The 23,059-nt window shown below is 40.2% G+C and overlaps 1 protein-coding gene across 3 annotated transcripts in view; it reads right to left on the bottom strand.

The window, feature by feature from the left end:
* kdm6a (lysine demethylase 6A) overlaps positions 1-22,717 on the bottom strand; it is a gene marked incomplete at its 3' end in the record, with an annotated part of 37,934 nt that extends 15,217 nt beyond the window's left edge. The window contains 9 exon segments of one of the 3 annotated variants that reach the window (XM_023950739.1): positions 2,803-2,896; positions 4,111-4,145; positions 4,524-4,578; positions 7,569-7,689; positions 12,825-12,883; positions 14,678-14,727; positions 15,295-15,403; positions 21,995-22,058; positions 22,235-22,717. In XM_023950739.1, coding sequence (XP_023806507.1) covers positions 2,803-2,896; positions 4,111-4,145; positions 4,524-4,578; positions 7,569-7,689; positions 12,825-12,883; positions 14,678-14,727; positions 15,295-15,403; positions 21,995-22,058; positions 22,235-22,404 — 757 coding nt within the window. 3 annotated transcript variants of the gene reach the window in all.
* Between the last annotated feature and the right edge of the window lie 342 nt (positions 22,718-23,059).

The raw sequence follows: 23,059 nt of genomic DNA on the forward strand, positions 1-23,059 counted from the left end.
GCAATAACTTGGTAACGCTATATAATAAGAGTCCTTAATAAACTATTTATAACACATTAACAAGAACTAGTAATGTTTTAGTAAGCTGCTTGTAAGTACATTAATTAGCATTTGTAAATGTCTTACAAGTTTAAATAAGCTGTTTATAAATACATTAAAATATTCCTTAATAAACTACTTATAAGACATTAACAAGCATGAGTAATGTGGTATTAAGCAGCTTAGAAAGACACTTATTAGCATTTGTTAATTCTATCCACAAGCTATTTATAAACTGCTTGTATGGGATTGATAAATATATTAACAGTTTTCTTATTAACAGTTTATTGAGTGTTTTGCAGCCCCCCCCCCCAATCTAAAGCGTGACCTCATCTAAATCTAAATAGATTTAGATTAAACATTGATACACTCTGTAGTTTTTGCTGCAATTCCCCTGAAACAGTCATCCAATGTTTTGGCAGAAGATGTGTGATTTCATTAGTGACAAAATGGATTCTTGTTTTGTTTGATTATGGAAAGATGTCTTGTATCAAAGATGTCTGATATCAAAAAAATATACAAAAGGACTCTGGTTTACTTTTAAATCTCTTGCTCATTTTGGCCAAATTTCATATTCATAAATGTAAATTCTCTTGTTGAAAACCCTGTTTCATTGTATTCTATTCTGAGTTAAATCAGTATATTAATAGTAATAGTAATTCTGAGAACCAAAAAGCAGTCAAAACCTTGTATGTGATCGATTCAACATTTTCTCATAGAGTTTAACCCCCTGGTTCTTTTCTATTTCTATTCTTGTTTTTTTATACATTTGTGTATTTGATATTTGCAATTATGTTCTTATGGCATACCTGAGAGTGAATCCTAGTAAAATGGCATAATGTGCAATAAAGTTTATAAAAAAATTCATAAATTGCTTGTATGCAATTAATAAATATATTAACAGTTCCCATGTCAAGCTGGACTTACATTTTCTTAAGTCCATCTGATATGACTAAACCTCAACACTAAACCAGCTTGATGAACGAGAACCTTCATTGACAGTTTGAGTGTTTTGCAGCCTCCTAAACTGATGGCTATGTTTGGCCACAAAGAACCGCAAAGTACAGAATAGGAACAGTGACCTTTAGAACACTAACCAACTCTTCAACACATCACAACAACAATGTGAAACAAGAGAAACACCTACTGTCCTTTACAGAACGTGCCTTATAACATTTCAAACCAAACGAATTTTAATAAACTACAAACTGTATGCATTCAGAATCTGTCCACAAGCAATTTATAAATAGCTTGCAAAGATCACCTCATATTTGGTCACGCTTTAGATGGCAAAACACTCAATAAACTGTTAATAAGAACACTTAATATATTTATTAATCCCATACAAGCAATTTCTAAATAGCTTGTGGATAGGATTAATTATAGCATTATAGCACAAAAACAATGCAAAAAGCTATAAATATTAATAATGATAACCTCACATAAAGCTGTGTATTCATTTCTGTTCCTGACATGTCTGAAAGTTTTACAGCACAAAGGGGAAAGTTCAGCTCTGATGGGGTCTTTGAAGGACTCATCAGTGGACAGCGAGAGCAGGATTTCCACAAGAAGCTTTGCAATACGTTGCAAGCAGGTGGACCGCACGAAATATTAAGATCAGATAGCTCAGTGAAACCGTAAAAAAAAGTTCATTTACATTTTTTCTCAGGGCAGGGACAGGGGACAGTGGACAGGGACAGGTTGTAGCAAACACTTATACAACATGAAGGGGCAGCGCGGGTGTGTTGTATAGGGTTTTCCTTTTAATAGCCCCCACAAACCCTGTGAACTGTGCAAGGAGCCCCTTAGTGCAGTTCAGAAGATAAGTGGGTGCTCCTTGTGTGCAGCCTGACTGTTAGAAATGTGGAAATTAGGCAGAGTGTAGTTTGTGTGAGCGTCCTACAGGAGTCCCACAGGCACACCCCATACGTGCTGCATTTGTGCGTGGTCAGTAAGGAAGCAGTACGTGCAGCTTACCGACGACTAAAGTGTGGCATTAGGGCACAACATAACCGCATCACCTGTACGTCTTAGGCGCGTGTAACTTACATTACAATAAATACTGCACATTCATTTACCACATGCATGATAACAGCATGTTCCATTTTCTTCATGTCCCTTTAGGTGGTCGCACAGCCTCAAGGGGAACTACAAGAGACACCTGCGCTCCACTTAAGATGTGGCAGGTCCGGTCTATGACCATCCATGGACCCAAAACCCTGCAGCACCCGCACAGGTGCATGTGCCAAATACCTCATGTTTCTCTTAAGTCAACATCTCAATATCAACTCCTGTATTTGAAATACTTCTAAGACCAGAGCTCTGTACTGCAACTGTCTGGATGGCTGTAGTGCCGGGGTAGAGCAGTCGGCCTTTCAAACTGTAAGATCACATGCTCGATTCCCGCTCTTCCTGCCCGCGCGTGCCAGTGCCTTTCTTTATCCTCATTGGTGTGTGAATATGTGAGAGTGTTTGCAACAAGGTGGAAAACGCTGTATAGAAAAACGCCATTTAACACACGGCTGAGCGTTTACCACTAGAAATGGAACTTTCAAAAATGAATCAAGCAACAGAAGGTGAGAAGCGTAAAAGAACTACAGGCACACAAGTGACAACAAGTTTAATGATACGAATTATATTCCATATTCTCCAAAAGAAGCAACCGCAACACTTCTCTGCAACCACATTACTAAAAAAGATCTAAATAACTTCAATCTGTTTCAGTTCATTCAGTATGTGCGGCTTTAGACCAAAGAGACGTACCTAGTTGTTGTAGCGTGGTTGCCTTCACCTGAGCAGGAAGATTTTCTGTCTGCAACAGACTCTCATAAGCCTCTTTTGCTGCTCTGTACTTCTTCTGCAGATATTTAAAAAAACACACACACACACAGAGAAAATGAAACCATGGATGCTGTTGTAACCACGGAGCTTGATGGTTTTCCTCAGACAGACACAACAGCTCTGAAGACCTGCTGGCTGACTGACAGGTCAGTTACACACACAGAAATGGAGTGGGGGTGGAGGACAGGCCAGACTCCACCTGTCTGGGAGCTCCACGTGTGTGTCTGCACTTGATTGCTGCGCATGCTTTGTCCTTTAGGAGAACCTGAGCTGCCAGACTCCTCAGTCTGTGTCCTCGCTGAACTCTGATCGAAATCCCTCAGCCAAAAGAAATGCAGCTCAGTTTATCAACAGTAATGCTGAGCTCTGAAGCTTTTGAAGCTACGAACAACACTTTAAAGCTGAAAGAAAACTTTTGAATGAAATACACACTCACTGGCCACTTTACTAGGCACACCCGTTACATTTCTAATCAGCCAATCAAATGGCAGCAACTCAATGCATTTAGACATGCAGACATGGTCAAATGATCTGCTGCAGTAAAAGGCAGCATGTCATAAAGCTGGAATCCTCTCAGACTGGTTTCTTGAACATGACAATGAGTTCACTGGACTCAAATGACCTCCAAAGTCACCAGATCTCAACCCAATAGAGAAAATTTGGGATGTGGAGGAACAGGAGATTGGCATCATGGATGTGCAGCAGACAAATCTGCAGCAACTGCATGATGCTATCATGTCAATATGGCCCAAAGTCTCTGAGGAATGTTTCCAGAACCTTGTGGAATCTATGCCACTAAGAAATAAGGCAGATCTGAAGGCAAAACCTGCTACTAGTAGTACCTAATAAAGTGACCAGTGAGTGCAGCTAATAACATTTTTTTGGCTCTCCATTTGTTCCTTTAAATTTTTTTGCAGATATTCCTGTTCTACCAGCTGCTGATCACTAGGATCAGGTGGATTTCTCCAACAAGAACCTACAAGAACCGGGCTGTTTTGGAAAAGAAGCAGGAAAGCAGCTTTTAAAACCCAGAAGAAAAATAAATCTATTACATGCAATTCCACAAAAATAAGCAAAATCAGGAAAATAAAATGGCAAAAAAACGACGACTTCAGCAGGAAGATTTCAACATTCAGGGATCCGCTGAACAGATGGATAAGGCCATATGAAATTAGAAATGTAATTATTTTCAGTCCTAATGTAAATATTGTATGCAAACCACCAGCTTACCTGAATTTCATACAAATGAGCGATATGGAACTGAACTGTGAGGAGAGAGCAGAGAACAAGCACACAAAAACAGAATTAGCTTTCAAGATGTGAACAAAAAATGATCTAACAAACCCAAAAATCCAACCCACAATCTTCCTCTGATGCAGATTGCTTAAATGATGGAGCACAGATGGTTTTTGAAGTGGGTCAACATTTTTCACAGACTAGACATAATTTTAAACCAAGGCCTAGCAGCTCCCACCCCTTTTTCAGTTTCCATGGCAACACCAATCTTGGGCAGTCAGCAAGGAAACAACAGCAAAAGAGAAAATGACTTCAGAAATATTCTTGCCCCCCCCCCAACCCCCAGAAGTGCACTGAAATGGCTGTGTGCCCCCACAGCTATAGAGTTGAGGGTGTGCTCTACTTACTTTCAGCTTTGGACAAAGTGCAGAGATTGGAGTCAATCAATCCCAGCTGAAAATGCTGCAGGGGTTAAAAACAAAGACATTACTTTTATTAGTTTATGCTCGAGTGGCATCTGTCAGATGTACACAGTTCCTCCGTTAAAGTCAGCTTAAGGTTTTCAACTGGTGCTCACAAATCAATCTAAATAAACATTGCATCGTTCTACAGCAAGCCAGAAAAATGACCTTCAAGCTACAATAGAAACGTCTGGAGTTGACGTCTGCAGACCACACCCCCCACACAGTGATCACAGAAGAAGGCGTGGCTTTAAAGACCTACTCCAACCATCTTTGGAGCCATTTTAAAGGCGTTCCCAGTAGAGACGCCCCATTTCTGAACTCCAACTGAAGCATCATTAAACCAAATCATGGGGACAGTGAGTTGTTGCTTCCCTAGAGCATACACAAATGTTTACATCGAAAGTGTCAAACACACTTTGTGCTTAATTTAAGAATGTATTATTTATTGCTTTATGACATTATTCAAGACTTAGTACTAGCCGACTGAAAGGGTAATCTTCATTGTATTTACTTACTGGCAAATGATTCTGTCGTCGTTTTGTCATGCATAAATTGTACAACAAACCAAAACAAAACTGTGACCCAAAAATCAAAGTCCAAACTGAACCGTGTGCTGATGCATCCCTAGTCCACCGTGGCCTTTTCATCATGATTATGCCGTTTTAGTCTAATTCAGTACAACTTTTTCTCCTTTTCTAGGACAGTTTCTGCAGAGCGGCAGGAGTTTATCAGAAAATGGCCTCTTAGTTGTGAACAGGACCATTTGTGCAAAGATGCTGAGAGCTCCAAGTTTACACGCTTACAGCCCATCACAGCCCCAAGCTAACATTACCTCCAACAAAAAACGGCGAGCAATTTAAGCATGTTAATGAATCTATTTGTCTACACGTGGCTTGCCCATTGTCGTTTTTATTTAACAAATATTTTTTCAAGCAGCACTTTTTTGTCTGTTCTTGATTCACCACGATTTGAATAAAGAAATACTCAATTTTTAGCTTCATTTCCCTCCATTAGAACATGTTAAAAATACCATCTGTACTGGAGTGGGTCTTTAAATGAAGTGCATTGATCCAAGGTTGAAACTGAAACCACATGTCCACCAGCATCCATGCCGTTTTATCCCAGCATCCCAGTGAAAGTCAGGATTGCCTTAACCTTGGAGCAAGGTGGAGCAAACAACCGATCAATAGCTCCATCCCACACACAGCTGCAGAGGCAGAGCGCTGAGGGATTTCTTACAAAAACAAAACGTTGCAAACGTGGAATATTTACTGTCTATTATAAAATAAAGTACTTTGGACAGTTTAAATAAACAGACAATAAGGAAGCAACCCCAAGACCAGACACCAGTTTAAGGTGACTATTCCTGTGGAACCGTCACAGTCACAGGTTTGACTGTGCTTTCTTCCTGAATGAGGGATCCCTCTCATCCTACTCAGCATGGAGCGCAGAAGCCTGCTGAGACTAGACCCACAGCAGCAGGAATGCAGCACACAAACATACACACACAAACAGCCAACTCCACCGGTCTGTGGAACATTTCCCTGCAGCACAACTGTCTGACAAACACACCACCAGCAACACAAAAACTATAAATAGGAGTCCACAGGAGCCCAACAGCAGTGACATAGATGTTCACTGACTAAAAAGGGGGGGGTCCATCAATGGAGGCTTCACCCGGACCACACACACACACACACACACACACACACCCACACACACGCGCAGCACTGCTAAGAATAAACCAGCCTAAACAGCAAAGCCACATGACACAATTCAAACACTCCTTAAGTCCCCTACCTTGGCTTTAACATCCCGGCACGTCTTTTCTATCCCTCTTTTTCCTTTTCCCTCTTTCCCTGCCACAATAACGCAGCAGCGCCATCATTTTGGCTTTCCACCTCTCTCGTCATGTCTCCTTCTCCTCACTCCCTTCAACAGTCTCTCAGCAGTCTTTTACTCTCCCTCGCTGCCCCTCCTTCCTCCATCCTCGTGTCACTGATTTCTATTCGGCCGACGGCTGCAGTGGAGAGTGCAAAGATGACATGCAATCCCAGCGAGCAGGAAGGAGGAGGCGCGCGCCTCCTCTCCTGTTTCTCACCGTCCAAAGCTCCTGTGTGGCTGCAGATCGGTGCATCGTCTCAGTCCTCCTCCTCCTATCCTCATGGCTGAATTAGTAACCACTAATGGAGTGGAGTCTGTATGTTCATGAGCATCTGTCTAATTGCTGGAGGCTCGTTCAAAGCATAATGTGTAAATGGGAAGGAAGTCGAAGCTTTAGAGAGGCTTCAGGCTGCAGAGAGCTGCTCTTCTTTGTGTTTTCTTTCACATTTCTCTCTGTCTTATTCTGGATGAGTGCACACTCCACCCCCTGCAAACCTGAGGGAGTTTGCAGGGCCACAGCCACACCATGAGTGCATCATCCAGGGCAGAGTATCCCTTGTTTTCCGAAGCATCCCAAACAATAGCACATGCATCAACTCTAGGGGTGTAACGATCAGTCGACATGATCCAACCATATGTGTCTGAAAAAGGTGTTAATCAAATCGAACTATAACATTATAAAATCGTTTCAAAATGAAGTAGATCCCAAATATCAATATTGGAAAACACCATTTGGTATTTATCTCAGTCTCACTGGTTGAATTTTGGAGTAAAGATGTCCTGGATGGACTTCAAGTCAGTGAATCAGATCTGATCTGATCGTTCAAAATGAACCAATGTCCTCTATGAATTGGATGGTCAGCCAGAAATTGTGATTTTCAATCGAATCGTTAAAATGAATCGCTAAACCCCCAATTAAATCCCATTTTGATCTATCATTATATGCAGGCCACAAAGCCTTTGCCACAACTACAAAAGCATCGATTGCAGCTTTACATTTTCCCAACAGCATTTCTACAAGCTGACAGCGGGTTCTGAGCAGCTGCAGTGATGGTGGTTCACAGTTATTGTATTTCCCTTATCAAACCCAGCCATCATACATACCTTCAAGCTTGACTCGTAGTCCGTGATGACTTTAAACATCAGCCCCAGTCTCAGGTGAATCTCTTTAGCTCTTGAGAAACTGGGGTCAATGTAAAGCACCTCCTGGAAGGCTTTGATGGCCCTACAGAAAACCAAAAAACATTTACAATCAGCATATCGCCGTGACCTTTTGACGAAATGGGTTCCATTTCAGACATGCAATCATAAACGTCACGCCACTTCCTGTCCGCCATGCCAAAGGACAAGTAAACTTTCACAACCACCAGGAACACATCAACACACTGTTCAGGGAGTTCAATCTTTTACATTTGAGGCAGAAAAATGCTCAATGCATGTGGTGTTTATGGTTGCAACACGGAAAATGTGAATCAGATCGTGTATATTATAGATCGTCATCAGCCATCAGGGAGGGGAAAAACGACGGGAGGAATGGCTGGGGAGACTAAACTGGTAGGATGTGACTCAAATGATTCTGAGAAATCTGCAAGTTTGCTCGGGTCATTTTGTGAAAGGTGAAGGATTAATAGGATGGCTGTTTTTCTTTTTAGGCACAGCACAAAATAAAAGTAGACTTCTGATTATGCACCTCACGTCCCCTGTTTACAGGCATCTCCTGCATTCCGTAAACCAGGTTCGTTAACAGAAGTAGATAATTCATGAAGTCAAGACAGCGTTATTCCTGGCAAAGCAGCCAATTCCACCGTAGATTCAATTCAAATTCTTGAGACAGTGAGGATCATTTAAAAATGTACATATAATTCATGTATAATTCATCAGAGACAAATTTCAGTTCATTCTTTACTTCATTTTGCAAAAACTTTTATACAGTTAAAAGTTCAACAAAGTCCTCAAACCTTTTGATTTTTTTTCTGCTGTTCAGTTGATGCATCAAATCAAGAAAATAAGGCATCAATGTTTGATGCTGCAAAAATGCAGCGACCACATTCAGACAATGTTTTTCCATTTATTTTCACCACAAATCTCCCTGCTTTTAGGAGGCATGTGGAATTTCTATTTAATGGCCATCATTATTACAGAGACAGTCTTGAAATAAAACAAATGCGTGCTTCCAATGAAAATGTTCAGAATCTAAATCCAAGTTGGCAGATACTGATTAGGCTAAAAGGAGCTGCTTTGCATTTTAATACCATCCGTTAAATGTGTTGAAAAGCATAAACTAAGGAGAAATTTTGTTTTTTTTCTGCTTCTTGGGGGATACATGGCATAACTCCATGAAAGCTGCTCCTTTCTCTCCAAATGGGGAGCTGCTGCTTAAAGAACGGTCAAATCTATTTCTGATGCTGCTGTTGGCTCTCATTGCAGTTATTTAGACCCACAGGAAACAGACTGGCACAAAATTGTGGGCTCCGGTGAGCACAGTCCATGGACTGGGAGGGTGATGTCACCTTTTTAAAACTTCAATGAAATGAAGTCAATTTTGTCGACATTTTTTTGTGATGTGAATGCCGCCGTGTTGAAGTCAGACAACGTCAGACTGAATCGACGTTTTATATGGCAACCACTCTTGCCAATCAGGAGTGAGTCTGTTTGAAGTCCACACCCCAAACACCTGAAAGTGGGCTACATGAAATCTGTTAAACATTTGAAATGATAGACACTGGGGCTACCTTTAGTGAGGCATCTGATTGGCCAGTTTATAACTTGAATGGCTTGCACTACAGAAAAATGTTGGTAAGAACATGTTATTAGCAAGAATGATGTAAAGAAAGGATGCAGAGCAAGAATGGGTATTCTGGCAAATATGACAGAGTAACAGCTCTTTATTTCTCAAGAGAAGTCGATGGGGTTTGGGCTTCTTGGAGCCAGCGGGTACTTCCTGTTTGGAACGCCAGGATGGGTGGGTGTCAACTCAGGCCAGTTCTCTTTCAAAGTCAATGGCCCATACCGTATGTGGTGGGCCCAGATTCTGCCCACTGTGTCGTTCAGAGAGGAGAAAGCTGTTACAGAACAAGGAGTAATGTCTTTTGATGGGGCTGGAATCGGGAGGGAGCATCTTTGTTTTTGGACTAATGAGGCAAATCATTGGCTCTTCTCCCCTTTCTGGGAATGATGGTTTAAGAAATTGGCTTTGGCTTAAACCAAATCTGTGTTCTTTAAATCCCTCCATCCTACTTACATTCATCAGCATACATGCAGTTTATCACTTATTTGTTCTTACTTTTCTTCAACTTGTTATTTAGTCTATATGTCCATCATCATTAATGTTTGCCTGTGCAGAACATCGTTGTCAAACATCTACGGGGGGAAAAAAATGTTCCCCATGACTAACATACTGAACGTTCAATAGAACAGCATAGAATCAACCTCTTTAGAAACCTGGTTGATGAAAAGTTGTAAAAAAATAAATAAAATGAAAATAAAAAAAACTTGATCAAAACCTCAAAGATTTCAAAAAGCAGGTTTAGCTTGAAACGCTTGTGGTGTTAGCTTTGAGATTTGCTTCTTTTTAATCAAGAGCTTTTTAAAACACTTTGTTACAAAGTGTTTTTAAAAAAAAAGACCACATGAAAGGTATAGAAAAAGCCTGAGCTCAGTTTCTTTCCTCTAATGAGATAAATAAAGAAGTTTTTCTTTCGCTTTTTGGAAAAAACATCCAGCTTCCTCCAATATACTTCCACATATAAGCATTTCTGTTGGAACCATCCTGTAGTTGTTGAAGTGACTCCATTAGCCCAGGCAGAAACCAATCTAAGAACAGAAAATCCCGGCAGGTGTTTGAGGGCTGTGTTTGCTCCCAAACGCATGAGCTGTAGGGTCGTCACACCGACACACACACCTATTCTATGTTTTACACACCGATGCGTTTAGTACACAACCTGGAATGATTGCGTCTTCAGGGTTAAACATGTTTAAACAGCACAAAACAAAGGAGTTTCTAATGGAAGGCGCACACTGTGTCGCCATGACAACAAGAGCTATTGCGTGTCAGCATGAAGCTCTCATCCTGTATGAGCCAGCAGAGCTCTCTGCAGGACACACAAACACACCCACAGAGGAATGAACTCCATCACCCCTCTGCTGCTTTCTCCCCGCTCTGCATTCATTCTCTCCTGCCTCAACAGCCACACTGAAGCTCCTCAGCAAATACGCTGGATTTGACGTCTGAATTTCCAGAGCAGGACTCACACGGCTCTTTTCCGCTGATGACACTGTGACCAACAGCTTTTCCTGACATGTTCCAAGACATTTTAAGCTAGGGGTGGAACAATGAATCAACTTAATCGATGAATCAATTTCTATTCCTATGATGCAACCAGATTGATCTGTTTGTTTAATCGAATCAAACCCTTTCCATTAAAAAATCATCTCAAAATGAAATAAATCAATTGTTGATATTGGAAAATACCATTTGGATTGAGGTACGGTAGGTTTATTTTACCAGAACATAAAAATGACCACCACAGTGAACAACACGCGCAATCAAACAATCAGTCCATCATTCCAGTCCAATGTGTGGAAACCCTTTGAATTTAGCAAAGACATGTGACCTTACAGTGTGTAGAATGTTCTAATAAAGTTCCCTTTGGATTATGTTGATGTGGAAAAACTACAGTGGGCTGAACTTTAGGTAACTAAAATGTGAATGGATTTACCATTCATTCTTGTTTACTTGTTTGTACAAATTTAATTTACACTTGATTATCTTGTAATAAATACACTACACTGAAACACAATTTCAGTATTTACTATATTTAATGATGATTTCATGGCTTTTTCCATCAGCTGACTCTTTTTCCCAGCATATCACCGCATTTCAGTTCAATTGGATATCTTTAAAAAAGGTGATGTATTTTAAAATTAAAATGTGAACTTTTAATGGATCTGCTGCACCAGTTATGTAATTTTTTTAATAAAATGAAAGTTATGTAAAAGACTCGCTCTGATGAGAATTGTGTTTTTGTTTAAACGCAATTTTTAACGGCCGACTTCAAATTGCTTCCCTACACCTGCAGCTTATCCCAACTACCTACATTAAGTCCTCCATGTGGAAGTGATAGGGAAAAGTAGTGTCTTCAAATTCAGATGTCTTACCGCTCGATGATGTCATCAATAGTCGCCGGTGAGCTACTTTAGCGCATAGCTACCAGCGCTCGGAAAATGCATACCATCGGTTTTATCACTTTAAAAAGTCACGCAGGAAGTTACTTACGTTTAGATTTAGAGCACACCCACATGAAGAAATGCATTTCTTCTCCGCGTCACAAGCTGAACGCGGATCACCCTACCGGCGGAGGGATACCCAGCCCCGAGTCACTACGGCTTTCCCTTAAAAATCAAGTTTGGACGCCACTACAGCTCCAAATGCCCCGACAAACGGAGCAATGGGAGGAGCCAGAGGGGTAAGGAATGAATTCGGTCAACATGTTCTTGTGGCAATTTTCTAAAGATAGAGGACATGTATTAAGAAAATTGAGCTCAAATTCCGTTTTTTGAGTATTTCTCAAAAAAAAATACAGTTTCAACCATTTATTCAAATGATTGTGAATCAGGACCTGACAGAAAATGTCATTCAAAAAACATTGTCATTGTGACATCACAAATACAGTGGGCCGGCCACAGGGTCCCTGCTCCGCAAAAATGAAGGGAATGGGGGACGGGGTTGCTCTGCGCCAACAGTCCTGCCCACATCTCAGAGGTGAATTTCTAAAGAACTGGGGGGGGGGCTAAAAACTGCATAATCATAATTAAAAGTCCATCGGAAATGCTTAATAAATAGTTAAAAATAATTGGAGTGGGTTTTTTAAATCACTTTGGGCACAAACAGGGTTTGGTTTTCTCTTTTTGCATTTTTTTTCTCCACTTGATAGAAATGTAATCATTTGGATGAAGTGACTTTGTGACTTAAGCCACGTCTCTGCCTCTCTAACTCTTGCTGCATTCAAACACCTTCCTTCCTAATGGCATCTGTGTCCATAATGCACAATGACAAACAGTCAACAACAGTGAAGTTCAGTCTCTACCAGCATCATAAACATCTAATTCCAGTACAAGTACACAATTGTAAATGTGTGTCCTTTATGTCTGCTAAGCTGATCTATGAACTGTCTTTAAATGGGTCAAAAATGAAATGTCCTTACCTTTGAGTTGACTCTTTCAATTCTCAATACTTTGATTCTAAAAACGGTAAGCTAAATAAAATTTTACTAGCACTATTGTTCTGAACAGAAAAGTGGCTACAGAAAATCCATTAGACGGTATAAGGTCAAATTTTCACGGAGCAGAAAAAACACTTACCACTGAAACGCGTTGTAATGGAAATAAACCATTCCAAGGCCATATAAAAAGGCAGCATTCTGGGGAAAAAAAGGAAAATATTACCATTTTAATAAGTTGATGATGACTTTGATGTAGGTTTTCCGTCATTCAAGTGATGTGGTCTTTAAGTTAAATCATGGCATAATATTTAAAACATTTTTTTCTGACTGATTCCAGTTTTTTCACACGAGTCTTTCTAATTTTACAACGGTCGTGGTGTACCACAGGGCCCTGTGCTTGGTCCAGTTTTATTTGGACAAGGACGTCAGTTTGCTTCCATAAGAGGAAGAAATTCCAAAAGTTATTTTGTTATCATATTAAGATTTGTGTTGTGAAACCGGAGGAGCTTTGCAGAATCCAAGCGCGGACACAAAAATGGAGTGGCGCACTGGGTTTTAATATTATGTGGCAGAGGGGATGAATGGAGGGGAGGAGAACAGGCAGGCAGATGAGCAGACTGGCGGAGTTTGGTGACAGACAGGGAGGCAAATACACGGGCTGGCAGATTTTCACTCGTGAGGCACAATAATCTGGCGTTTGCCGACGGCTCCTTCTCTGAATAAATACTCTCTGTAATGAGCTGCAGGTGACAAGATGATGAGGAGCAGGTGAGGAGTAGTCACTGCGGAGGCACGCGCACGGAACCACAACAATTTGAATGAATAAACTCCATCTTGTGTCAAAACTCATTACCGTTTTGCTAAATATGTCCATTTCAACATGCCTCAAAAACCACCAAAAACATTTTTTTCCAATCAATGCAAGATTTTTTTTTAATTGTCGTGTTTCCATTGGGTGGATTTATTATAGCAAATCTTAGTCAATGCAACTGACTGTCCATGCAATTGAATGACATTTCCAGTTCCCATTTTAACATTGTTAACTTTTTATCCTTGTTACTAGTTATGACAGTTGCAGAAAAAAGAAATAAAAAAAAACATTAATAACTGACTTTATGAGTAAGTCATTTTTACTAGGATTTTACAGAAAATCTCTTTCTGCTTCAGAAATGAAATACCACTGTTCCACCACAAAGTAACAACTTCACACAATTCCTTTTAGTCACATAATCAAGGTCAGAAAGGGTTCAACTCGGGCCAAGTGGACAGCCAGCATGCAGAAACATAATTCTTCTTTATTTTGGTCCTTGCACTGCATCATCTCTTTAAACCAAGACTCCTGAGACCAACGTTAAAATAATTCATTATCGTTGGTTTAGGAACTTAAAATGGATTGTTGGTTTATTGCTAAAATATTTCTCTGAAATCTTTCAGAATATTGTTAAAGTGTCACTCCGATCATCTTTTGATCTGTGTAGCGCTTTGGGATTTTATCTAAAATGTAAAGCGCATTCTAAATAAAATTTATTATTATTATTATTATTATTATTATTATTAAGAATAACAAAGAAGTACATGAATCTAGTCGTCTACAGGTGAATGCATGAGAATGGAGCGGAGCAGGGATTATATTTTCTACATCACAATTAAAAGCTTTTTGAAACAACATTTTGTTGTGTACTACTGATTCACAATGGTTTGAAGTAAAAAAATACTAAGAAGCACAATTTTAAGCTCATATCTTTTTACAAATGTCCTCCATCATCAGAAAAAAGCTACAAGAACACGTTAAGAACACCCCAAACATGATTTAAATCAGAGTGGGTCTTTCAAAACTAAATGTTTGTTAGGAGGATGGAAAAATTTGTTATACACAGTGAGTCTAACTAAACTGCAAGCGTTGTGAAAGACATGAGCTTGAGAACAATACTTATTGCTAAAGAACAACATGTTTTCTGACTGGGTAACAAGATTCCTGTCATGTAAACTCACCTTCCAGTAGTCCGACTGTAAACTGAAGTACCTCTGGTATGCAGATAATGCTGGAAATGAATGGAAATGTGTAAAAATGATTTAAAAATAAAGATAAAAGTGCAAATTCCTTTCAAACTGTGATGCATTGCAGAAAGCCAACTGTTGACTCAGTAAGAGCAGGAACAGAGCATTTTTCTTTAATTTGTAATTCAAGTCAAGGATGTCAACTAACTGACCATGAGCAGAAAAATACCTTGTTTGCAGCATTAACTGTTTTTTTTGTATTACTTGTTTAATATCATTCAAGTTTTGAACCGTCTGTTCTAATACAAAAGTTACTGAACTTCTAAAGAAGTAAATATTCAAAAACATCTTTAGTGATTTCTTACACTACTTTGTCGCAGTGAAAAAATTACTTGTGACTGTAATACATTACTTTTGTTGTAGGTTACTCCTAACTCGAACAGTGAATGAGACTGAAATTCCCAAAAGTAAAAACATACAAAAAGAACAAAGAGTTTTACAGCCAAATAAATGTCACATTAAAAACAATGTAATAAATAAAAACGTTTAATTTTGTTTAAATTCTAAGAAAAAACAAAGTAAAGTGAACAATTAAGAAAAGCGGTTCCAACCTTTTTGATAGTCCTCAAGCAGAAGATTGAAGTGGCCGAGCTGGCAGAAGACACCAGGGTCTACTTTCCCCTCTGCTTTCAGAATGTGGCCTTCAAAGCAGCTAACAGCCTGAAAAAACAGCAGCAGTATAGAATTAAAAAGAAGATATGGAATAAATATCTGAGTCCATGTAACCGAAATGGTTTACTACTTCCAGCTATGTGTCATTCAGCAACTGAGGTTTGTGAAATGTGATAAACTGACGGCTGACTCGTTCTACCAAAAAGAGGTTTTTTTGTTTGATTAATTTTTAGACATATCGCTCTGACTAGCTTTATGCTCAAATATGGATCTCCATGTGGATCTTTAAGCAAAGGCCAAAACAATTAAGCTCAAAAAAAAAAAAAAACTACTTCTGTTCAAATTTCACATTTGTAGCATTTCAGTGCTCAAATAATAAAGTACATGACTGATCTGTAAATGAGCATTTCAGTGCTCAGCCATCAATGACACAACAATTGGATTATCCACGTCTGCTGGAGCAGCAACACAAAGCGAGGGAGAGGACTATCTGGATAAGGTCATCAAGTAGTCGTTTCTTCAAGAGCATTGTGACATCAAACAAAGAGTTCTAACAGCAAATTGAAGCAAGATGATAAAATTGCAGTATTTATGAAATCATAAATTAACGCAAGCAAATGGGTCACCGTCCAGCGTTTGTGCGTGCACATAAATGCAGAGGGTTGTGTCAGGAAGGGATCAGTGGGGGATTTTGGTTTAACTATGACCATCACTGGTGCGGTTGACCTTCAGCGGTTTTTTTCAACCAGTATGCCGCGGCACCCTAGTGTGCCATGGGAGATGGTCAGGTGTGCCATAGGAAATTATCCACTGATTTTCACTGATCTAAAAACATTTACCATCTCCAGGATATCAGCTCTTTGTTCATCCAAACAGCCCCTGATAAAACACTGAGAAGTTAGGAATATGAAAGATCGTAAAATACTTTTTTCTTTGTGGTTAATTGATTCTATTAAAGACATTTTGATAAGAATGACGGTACTGCGATTTAGCTGCACCTTTAGCCATTTTCGGAAAAGTCCCTTTAACTGTCTCCACCAATCATTCTTGGAGGCTTAATCATACGTCATCAGTCTGACCAATCAGAAGTGGTTAAAGTCTTCACTTCCTTGCTCTGATTTAGCTCTTAAAGTATTTCAGTTCCAACAAAAATAACAGCTAAAGCTCGTCTTTAGTTGTGTAGCTTTCCACAGAATCCGGTGTCAGACCGTGGAATAAGTGAATAAAACAATGAGGATCAGAGAAGCGATTTCCGACCGTTTTAGCACTACATCTCCCACGATGCATTGGGTTAAAGTGACAGCGTCTCAGTGTAAAATGAGTCTTCCCTGTAAACGTCTTGAAAACATTACGAACACACATCAAACAGTTTTTTAAATCTTCTTGATGAAATCAGAGGTCAACACTTTAGTTCTCTTTCAAGGTTTGAGTTTATTAACAACCAAACATCCCAGAGTTTGGTCCAAGTCATCTTTCTAACTGAAACACTTTTCTAACAAGGTCTGGATTGTTTTATATGTTAAACTTAAGAAGAAGTAATAACATTTAAGTAACAGGATTAAGGTGAAGTGAGCAACATACACAATTAAACTAATATGAAACAATTTAATTATCTAAAAAGAAAAACATTTTTGTTAAAGTTTTCAAAGACTTCAGCTTTGATTAAGACAAAAGAAAAACTAATAAAACTTCAACATGTTTACTTTTTGTGTAGCTACAGAAAACATAAATATAATGTTATTCCTTTTATCAAACATATTGCGATCATACAATTGTTTAAAAAAAATACAGTTGCCTTTGCACTAACAGTGAAATAAATATAAAAAATAAATAAATCACTATTTAGAAAGCATATATGTGTTTTTTGTGAGGTTAGATAAAATTGCATGTTAATAAACTGAAGGGAAAACCAACTACGAGGGTAAAATTTCAAATAATTTAGATGACAATTATTATGGAAAACTAACTTAACTTGTATTACATGTTTTAGAAAAAACAGCAGCAAATTCCAGCTTTTTCTGCCACAATTGTCACAAAAATGCATGCGAGATTGTGGAGGGACTGTCCATCAATACAGACTATAGAGTTTCTCCTTTTTTCAATTTTTGAATGCTGGTTTGAATGCTTTTTGTCAATGATAAAGTGTGCCTTGGCTCAAAAAAGGTGGTAAAACACTGACCTACAGGGTACTGATGGAAATTGGTCTACTGTTGGTGAAAGAAAGAAGAGGACGGTGTGTTTGTTTGCAAAGTGAGAAAAGGAAAGACAGGATTGTAGGACTTTCAGTTGGAACTTTGAGTGTAGGGATTTTGACAGGAAAATCTAGAGAGTTGGTTGACATAATGGAAAGAAAAAAGGTGGATATCCTGTGTGTTCAAGAGAGAAGATGGAAAGAAATCAAGGTTTATAGATTGATAGCAGGTTCAAGCTGTATCATCATGGCGTGGATGGAAAGAAGAACAGAGGAGGAGAGAGCAGGAAGGAGGAGTTTGCCAAAAATGTTCTGGAGGTACAGAGGGTCAGATAGGATAATGAGTCTGAAGCTGGAAGCTAAAGGTGTGATGTTGAATGTCATCAGTGGCTATGGCCGGTAGGACGTAAGCTAGAGGAGAAGGAGAAGTTCCAGAGAGAAGTAGATCATGTAATCCAGGGTATCCTTATACTGTAGAGGAGCAGATTCTACCGGACACGGGAGTGCAGGAATCAGAGGAGATGAGGAAGTGATGGATAAGTTTGGTGCTCTGTAGTGAGAGCAGGGAGATGGTGGAGGAACATCTAGAGATGGTGGAGAGAATCTGTTTGAAAATGGAGGACTTTAAGATCTTAGAGTCAACAGAGAGTGAAGTGGAAAATAGGTGAAGAGGTAGGTGTAAGCAGGTTGGAATGGGTGGAGGAAGGTTTCAGGTATCACACCAAAAAGTTTCATCAAGAATAAAAGGATAGGTGTAGAAGACTGTGGTAAGAGCAGCCGTGTTGTCGAGAAAGAGACAAGAGGCAGAGCTGGAAGTACCAGAGATGAAGACGTTGAGGTTCTCTTGGGGAGTGATAAGGATGGATAGAATCAGGAATTAATCCATCAGAGGAACAGAACAGGGTCAATGTTTTGGAGATAAATGCAGGGAAGCAGATTGAGATGGTTTGGACATGTTGAGAGAAGGAACAGTGATGATGTTAGTAGCATTGATGCTGAGGTTGGAGCTACGTCAGGGAAAGAGGAAGACCAGAGAAGAGCTTAATGGATGTGGCTTGTGGTAGCCAACACATTCATACCATCCTATTTTTAGTGATTGTAGTTCATTTGAATTATTTAACCCCCTTATTTTTTTTGGGGGGGATGCTGGTGTGCCGCGGGATTTTTGTCAACGTTAAAGTGTGGTGTGGCTCAAAAAAGGGTGAAAAACACTGCTCTAAAGTACTCAGTCTTTATAACAAGAAGGATCAAATACTTATTTCTCTCTATAAAATGCAAACATATGTGTATTAATTATTTAAAGATCCTCTCCAATGTAAATTGCTTTTTTGGTGTTTTTAACATGTTCTCCCAGCATTTTTCTGATAATGGAGAAAGAAACTTCACAAGCTTCCTGCCCCACTCCCACTGGCAGATGACAAGACCCATGTACATCTTTGTTTTCCTCGTCTGATCTGGTCTCTGGCTCAAAACTACATAGCTGGATAGCTTCAATATTGCTTGGCCTTTTTGTTGCACTGCTAACATTTGGTTGGGGTGTGGGGGGCTCTAAGTTAGCAAAAGAGAGTCTAAACAAAGGGATGATGGAAAATTAGGGCAGGCTTACTTTATGCCAACAGTCACAACTTAAAAGCGAATTTCTAATGAACTCTTGTCCTAGAAAAAAACAACATTAATCGATCTGAATTGATCCAAGCTTAATAGATCAATAATCGGTCCATAAAAGTAGAGATTGATTCAGTGATATACGGTGACCTAACGCATAACAGCAGTAAAACCTAAGCCTGCTAGGAGAATGCTAACATATAATAGAATTTCCCATAGGACAGCTAACGCTAACGCTAAACAGACATTGCTGCCTTAGGCTACACTGCAGAGCTTAAGGCTCAATTCGGATTTTTTGAAAAAATACGATTTTTTTGCAAGCCCGTTCACATTTCCAATTATATCCGAACTTTTGTGATCTCCTGTGTGACCGTGAAATGACCCAGAACTGACCCGCATGCGCAGAAGAGTCCTCAACGGTGAACGACGTCACTCGTTGTTTGCAGAAGTAACTAACGTTAACAATGGATGTCAACAACAGTGTTGTCAACAGCGGAGCTCCTTTGCATTATTAAATTTATTTTCACAAAGGAGCCACCACAATTACAATCTTCTCATTTTAAGAAGGCAATGGAGCCCGGATTGTCTGGACCCACTGTTGCGGAATGGGGAGGTTTATGTGGTGCAGCCGCGCACACGCGTGCGTGTGTGTGAGAGAGAGTAGAAGAGCGCGTGCAGCGAGGAACTGGCCTAAAGAAGGCTTCCCCCAGAACAAATGCTATGGACTCTTTTTTTACCCGTTCTTATTAAGCCATTCTGGAAATTTCAATTTTCAAAAAACGCCCGGTTGCGATAAGAGCCCTGGAGTTTGGCCTGAATAGAGCTGTCACCCCAAATATTAATCCAATCGGTGACCTCGCTTCCCTTCCACTGACTGGTCTCAGCAGCATCGTCCGCCATGGTTCATGTTTAGGTTCTTGTTTCCGCCTACTTCAATGCAGAATTATGAAGTTTGTAGTCTCTCAATGACGTACGGGTCAGATACTTGTGGCCTGGTCGGTCAGACGGCAGTCGCATTTGAAAAGATCGGATAAGTATCTGATTCAGGAACACATACCCAAGTGGCCTGTGTCACATTTGAAAAGATCAGATCTGTGTCATTCAGACTGTCATGAAAAGATCAGATACAGGTCGCATAGGGGCAATAAAATTGGAATTGGGTCGTTTCAGCCAGCGGTGTGAACGTAGCCTTAATGAAAAGGAATTTTCCAAACTCTTTTAAGGAAACATTTTGGGGTCTAAAGGACAGTTTATTTTATGATATGAGCCAGTTTAGAGTCTTTAAGATGTTAATGATCTGCACATTTTTGTTGTTCTCCTTTTGAGAAATCCTGTAACACTGTATGGTGTTAACAATCGCATCGGTTTATTATTACACTAACAAATTTTACTGTATGTGAACTGTATCAGATCAATATGAATATCCTCAATATATATTATTAATATATTTATTTACAAATATGTCTATATGTATGAACAGGGCAAATTCAGAATCGAATAGGGTGAATGGGAAAAACCGTGAATGAACTGATCATGGAAATCATTGGTGATACCCAGCCCTACTAAAACGGCATAACCATAATTAAAAGACCACTGGGAACACTTTATAAATAGATCAAAAGATGATTGGAGTGGGACTTTAAAGTCAGTTTTTTGATTTTCCATCTCCCACTGTTCAAATGAACCTCCCATTAGGATGACAGAGCTACAAATGCAGCAATGGTTCAAATATTTATTTTCTTCACAGTGTGTGGAGAAGACTGTGGGCTGAGGACTTAAGGGTTGAAGAACCCCCAACCCCAGAGCCACATGTTGAAGTCATGAAGACCAGTTCTATTGCAGCAACTTCAACGCATAAGCACGGTCAGTCTGCACACTAAGGACAGTAAGGTCCTTCGTACGGGCCACGTTTCTCAAAAACACTGACGAGAACTCAGTTTTCGTTTATAAGGCTAACCTAGCCTGTTACGAGTTAGCTAACGAACCTTCTACTTATGGGTTTCGCTTCGACTCCACCATACTGGGCCAAACCACACACATTTTTGGTTATTGTTTAAATATTCCTTTCTGCCAAGCCTTCGTCTTATACACATATTCTGACCCCTAAATGGGATGTGGGTCCGGTCTAGATGCTAGCAATAAGGGAGGTGGCCATCGCTGGACACTTACTTAGCCGCTACGTGCTAGCCGGACGACCTGACCTGACGCACGAGCAACTCTAGTTTCTGCGGATGACCGATTCTCATGGAAGCTTTGCTTTATTCGGTCAGTTTGTGTCGTTAGCTGTCAGTACTTTAGTAAAAACACGGAGTCTGTATACGGCAAGCCGTACGTTTGCAGGACATACGTTAAAGTCAAAGCATTTCTCATTTAAATGTCTAACTTTATACTATAGTTGCTTTAGAAAAGTAGCCCAAGCCGCTTTTTATGCCACTAAAACTACAGGTAAACTTTTACAGGGTGGGAAAAGCACTTAAACGCATCAATGTGCGGTTAGCATGATCCCTTCGAAACAGTAACACCTCTCTCTGGGCGGAGAGGCGTGCAATTTCACAAAGTTATGTGCCGACAATTCCAGGGGTGTTGGACTCCCATAATGACAGAAGAAAGCAGCTCATTTTGTTTTGTGCTTGCAAGTTCCCTTGTGTTGACTTTAATGACTGATAGCGGCTCAATTTGGAAGCCCACCACAGCTGCACAGCCAGAGGCGAGGTGGTGAGGTGGGTGGGGGGGGGCGGCGGCTAGGCTAGTCGGGAGGTCGCTACCACTCATTTCAGGCGGGCTATGTGCTCATCACAGGAGATAACGGGCAGACGTGGCTTTGGTCCTGTTCAGTGGCATACCTTTAACAACAAGGCCTTCGTTCTGGCGCCATCTTCTTGAAGCCCATGAAATCCAAACAGTGTACTGCAAGTAAAGGACAGACAACGCACAGGCGGTTCCGTGTTACTTGGGGGAGGCGGGGGTGCACACAATCGCTTTTGTTTTTGTTTTTTATGTTTTTCTGTATTTGAGCGTGCAAAACAAATATTAATTCCCCCAACGGGCCAGAGAGACTATAGACACCAAAGCAGATATCTAACCTGTCTATTCCGGCCAAGCAGTCTTTCTCTTGCGCTGTTAGCTTCGGAAAGTCCTTTTCGATTTCAGTCGCTTTTGCCGACGCCATTTTCTCGTCGTCATTACCAGCAACGCCGATACTCCGGGTAGCAGCAGAGGCAGCGGCGGGGAGCGAAACTCCGCACGATTTCATGGAGTGGAAACAGGAAGACCAGCGGGGCTGATGGATTCCAACAGAAAGCAGGAACACGGACACCGCTGCACACCTATCCAGGATTAAAACGGGGCGTAACGTAATTCTTGCCAAATCCTCAAGGAAATGATCCTTTCAAGTTATCTCCCACACTCCCTGTTATACATCAAACGACCGTGTGTATTCCAGTTCCATGTTTGCGTGAAGTTGGTATAATGTTGGGTTGTAGGACAAAGTGTTATTTGTGAATAAAGCAAACTTCCCCAACCAGCGGCTAAAAGTTGTTGTAATTGTGTCACACTGGCAAAAGCACGCCGCCACCGTTGGCACGCCTTCTGCCCCTCCTGGCCAATCACCGGCTCCCCTCTACGGTCACGTGACGAATAACCAACGAACACGCGCACAGGAGCGCGCATTGACACTAAAAATGTGCTTCTAAGTCCCTCCCACCAGCCTCCGATTGGTTCATCAGATTGCATCACGATTACGTAAGCTCGTTTTGAGAAAATGTGTTGGTCAACAGAGGAATCGCTTCTGTCAATGTGTTATTGAAACGGCAGCAGAATAAAATCCAGCTTTATACCAAAAAAAATGAAAGTAAACGCACAAAAATTAAGCGTAAAAAGAAATATGAAGGTATTTATCCAAATATCTA

The sequence above is a fragment of the Oryzias latipes genome, chromosome 21, assembly GCF_002234675.1.
Source record: "Oryzias latipes chromosome 21, ASM223467v1".
Classification (NCBI taxonomy): Eukaryota; Metazoa; Chordata; class Actinopteri; order Beloniformes; family Adrianichthyidae; genus Oryzias; species Oryzias latipes.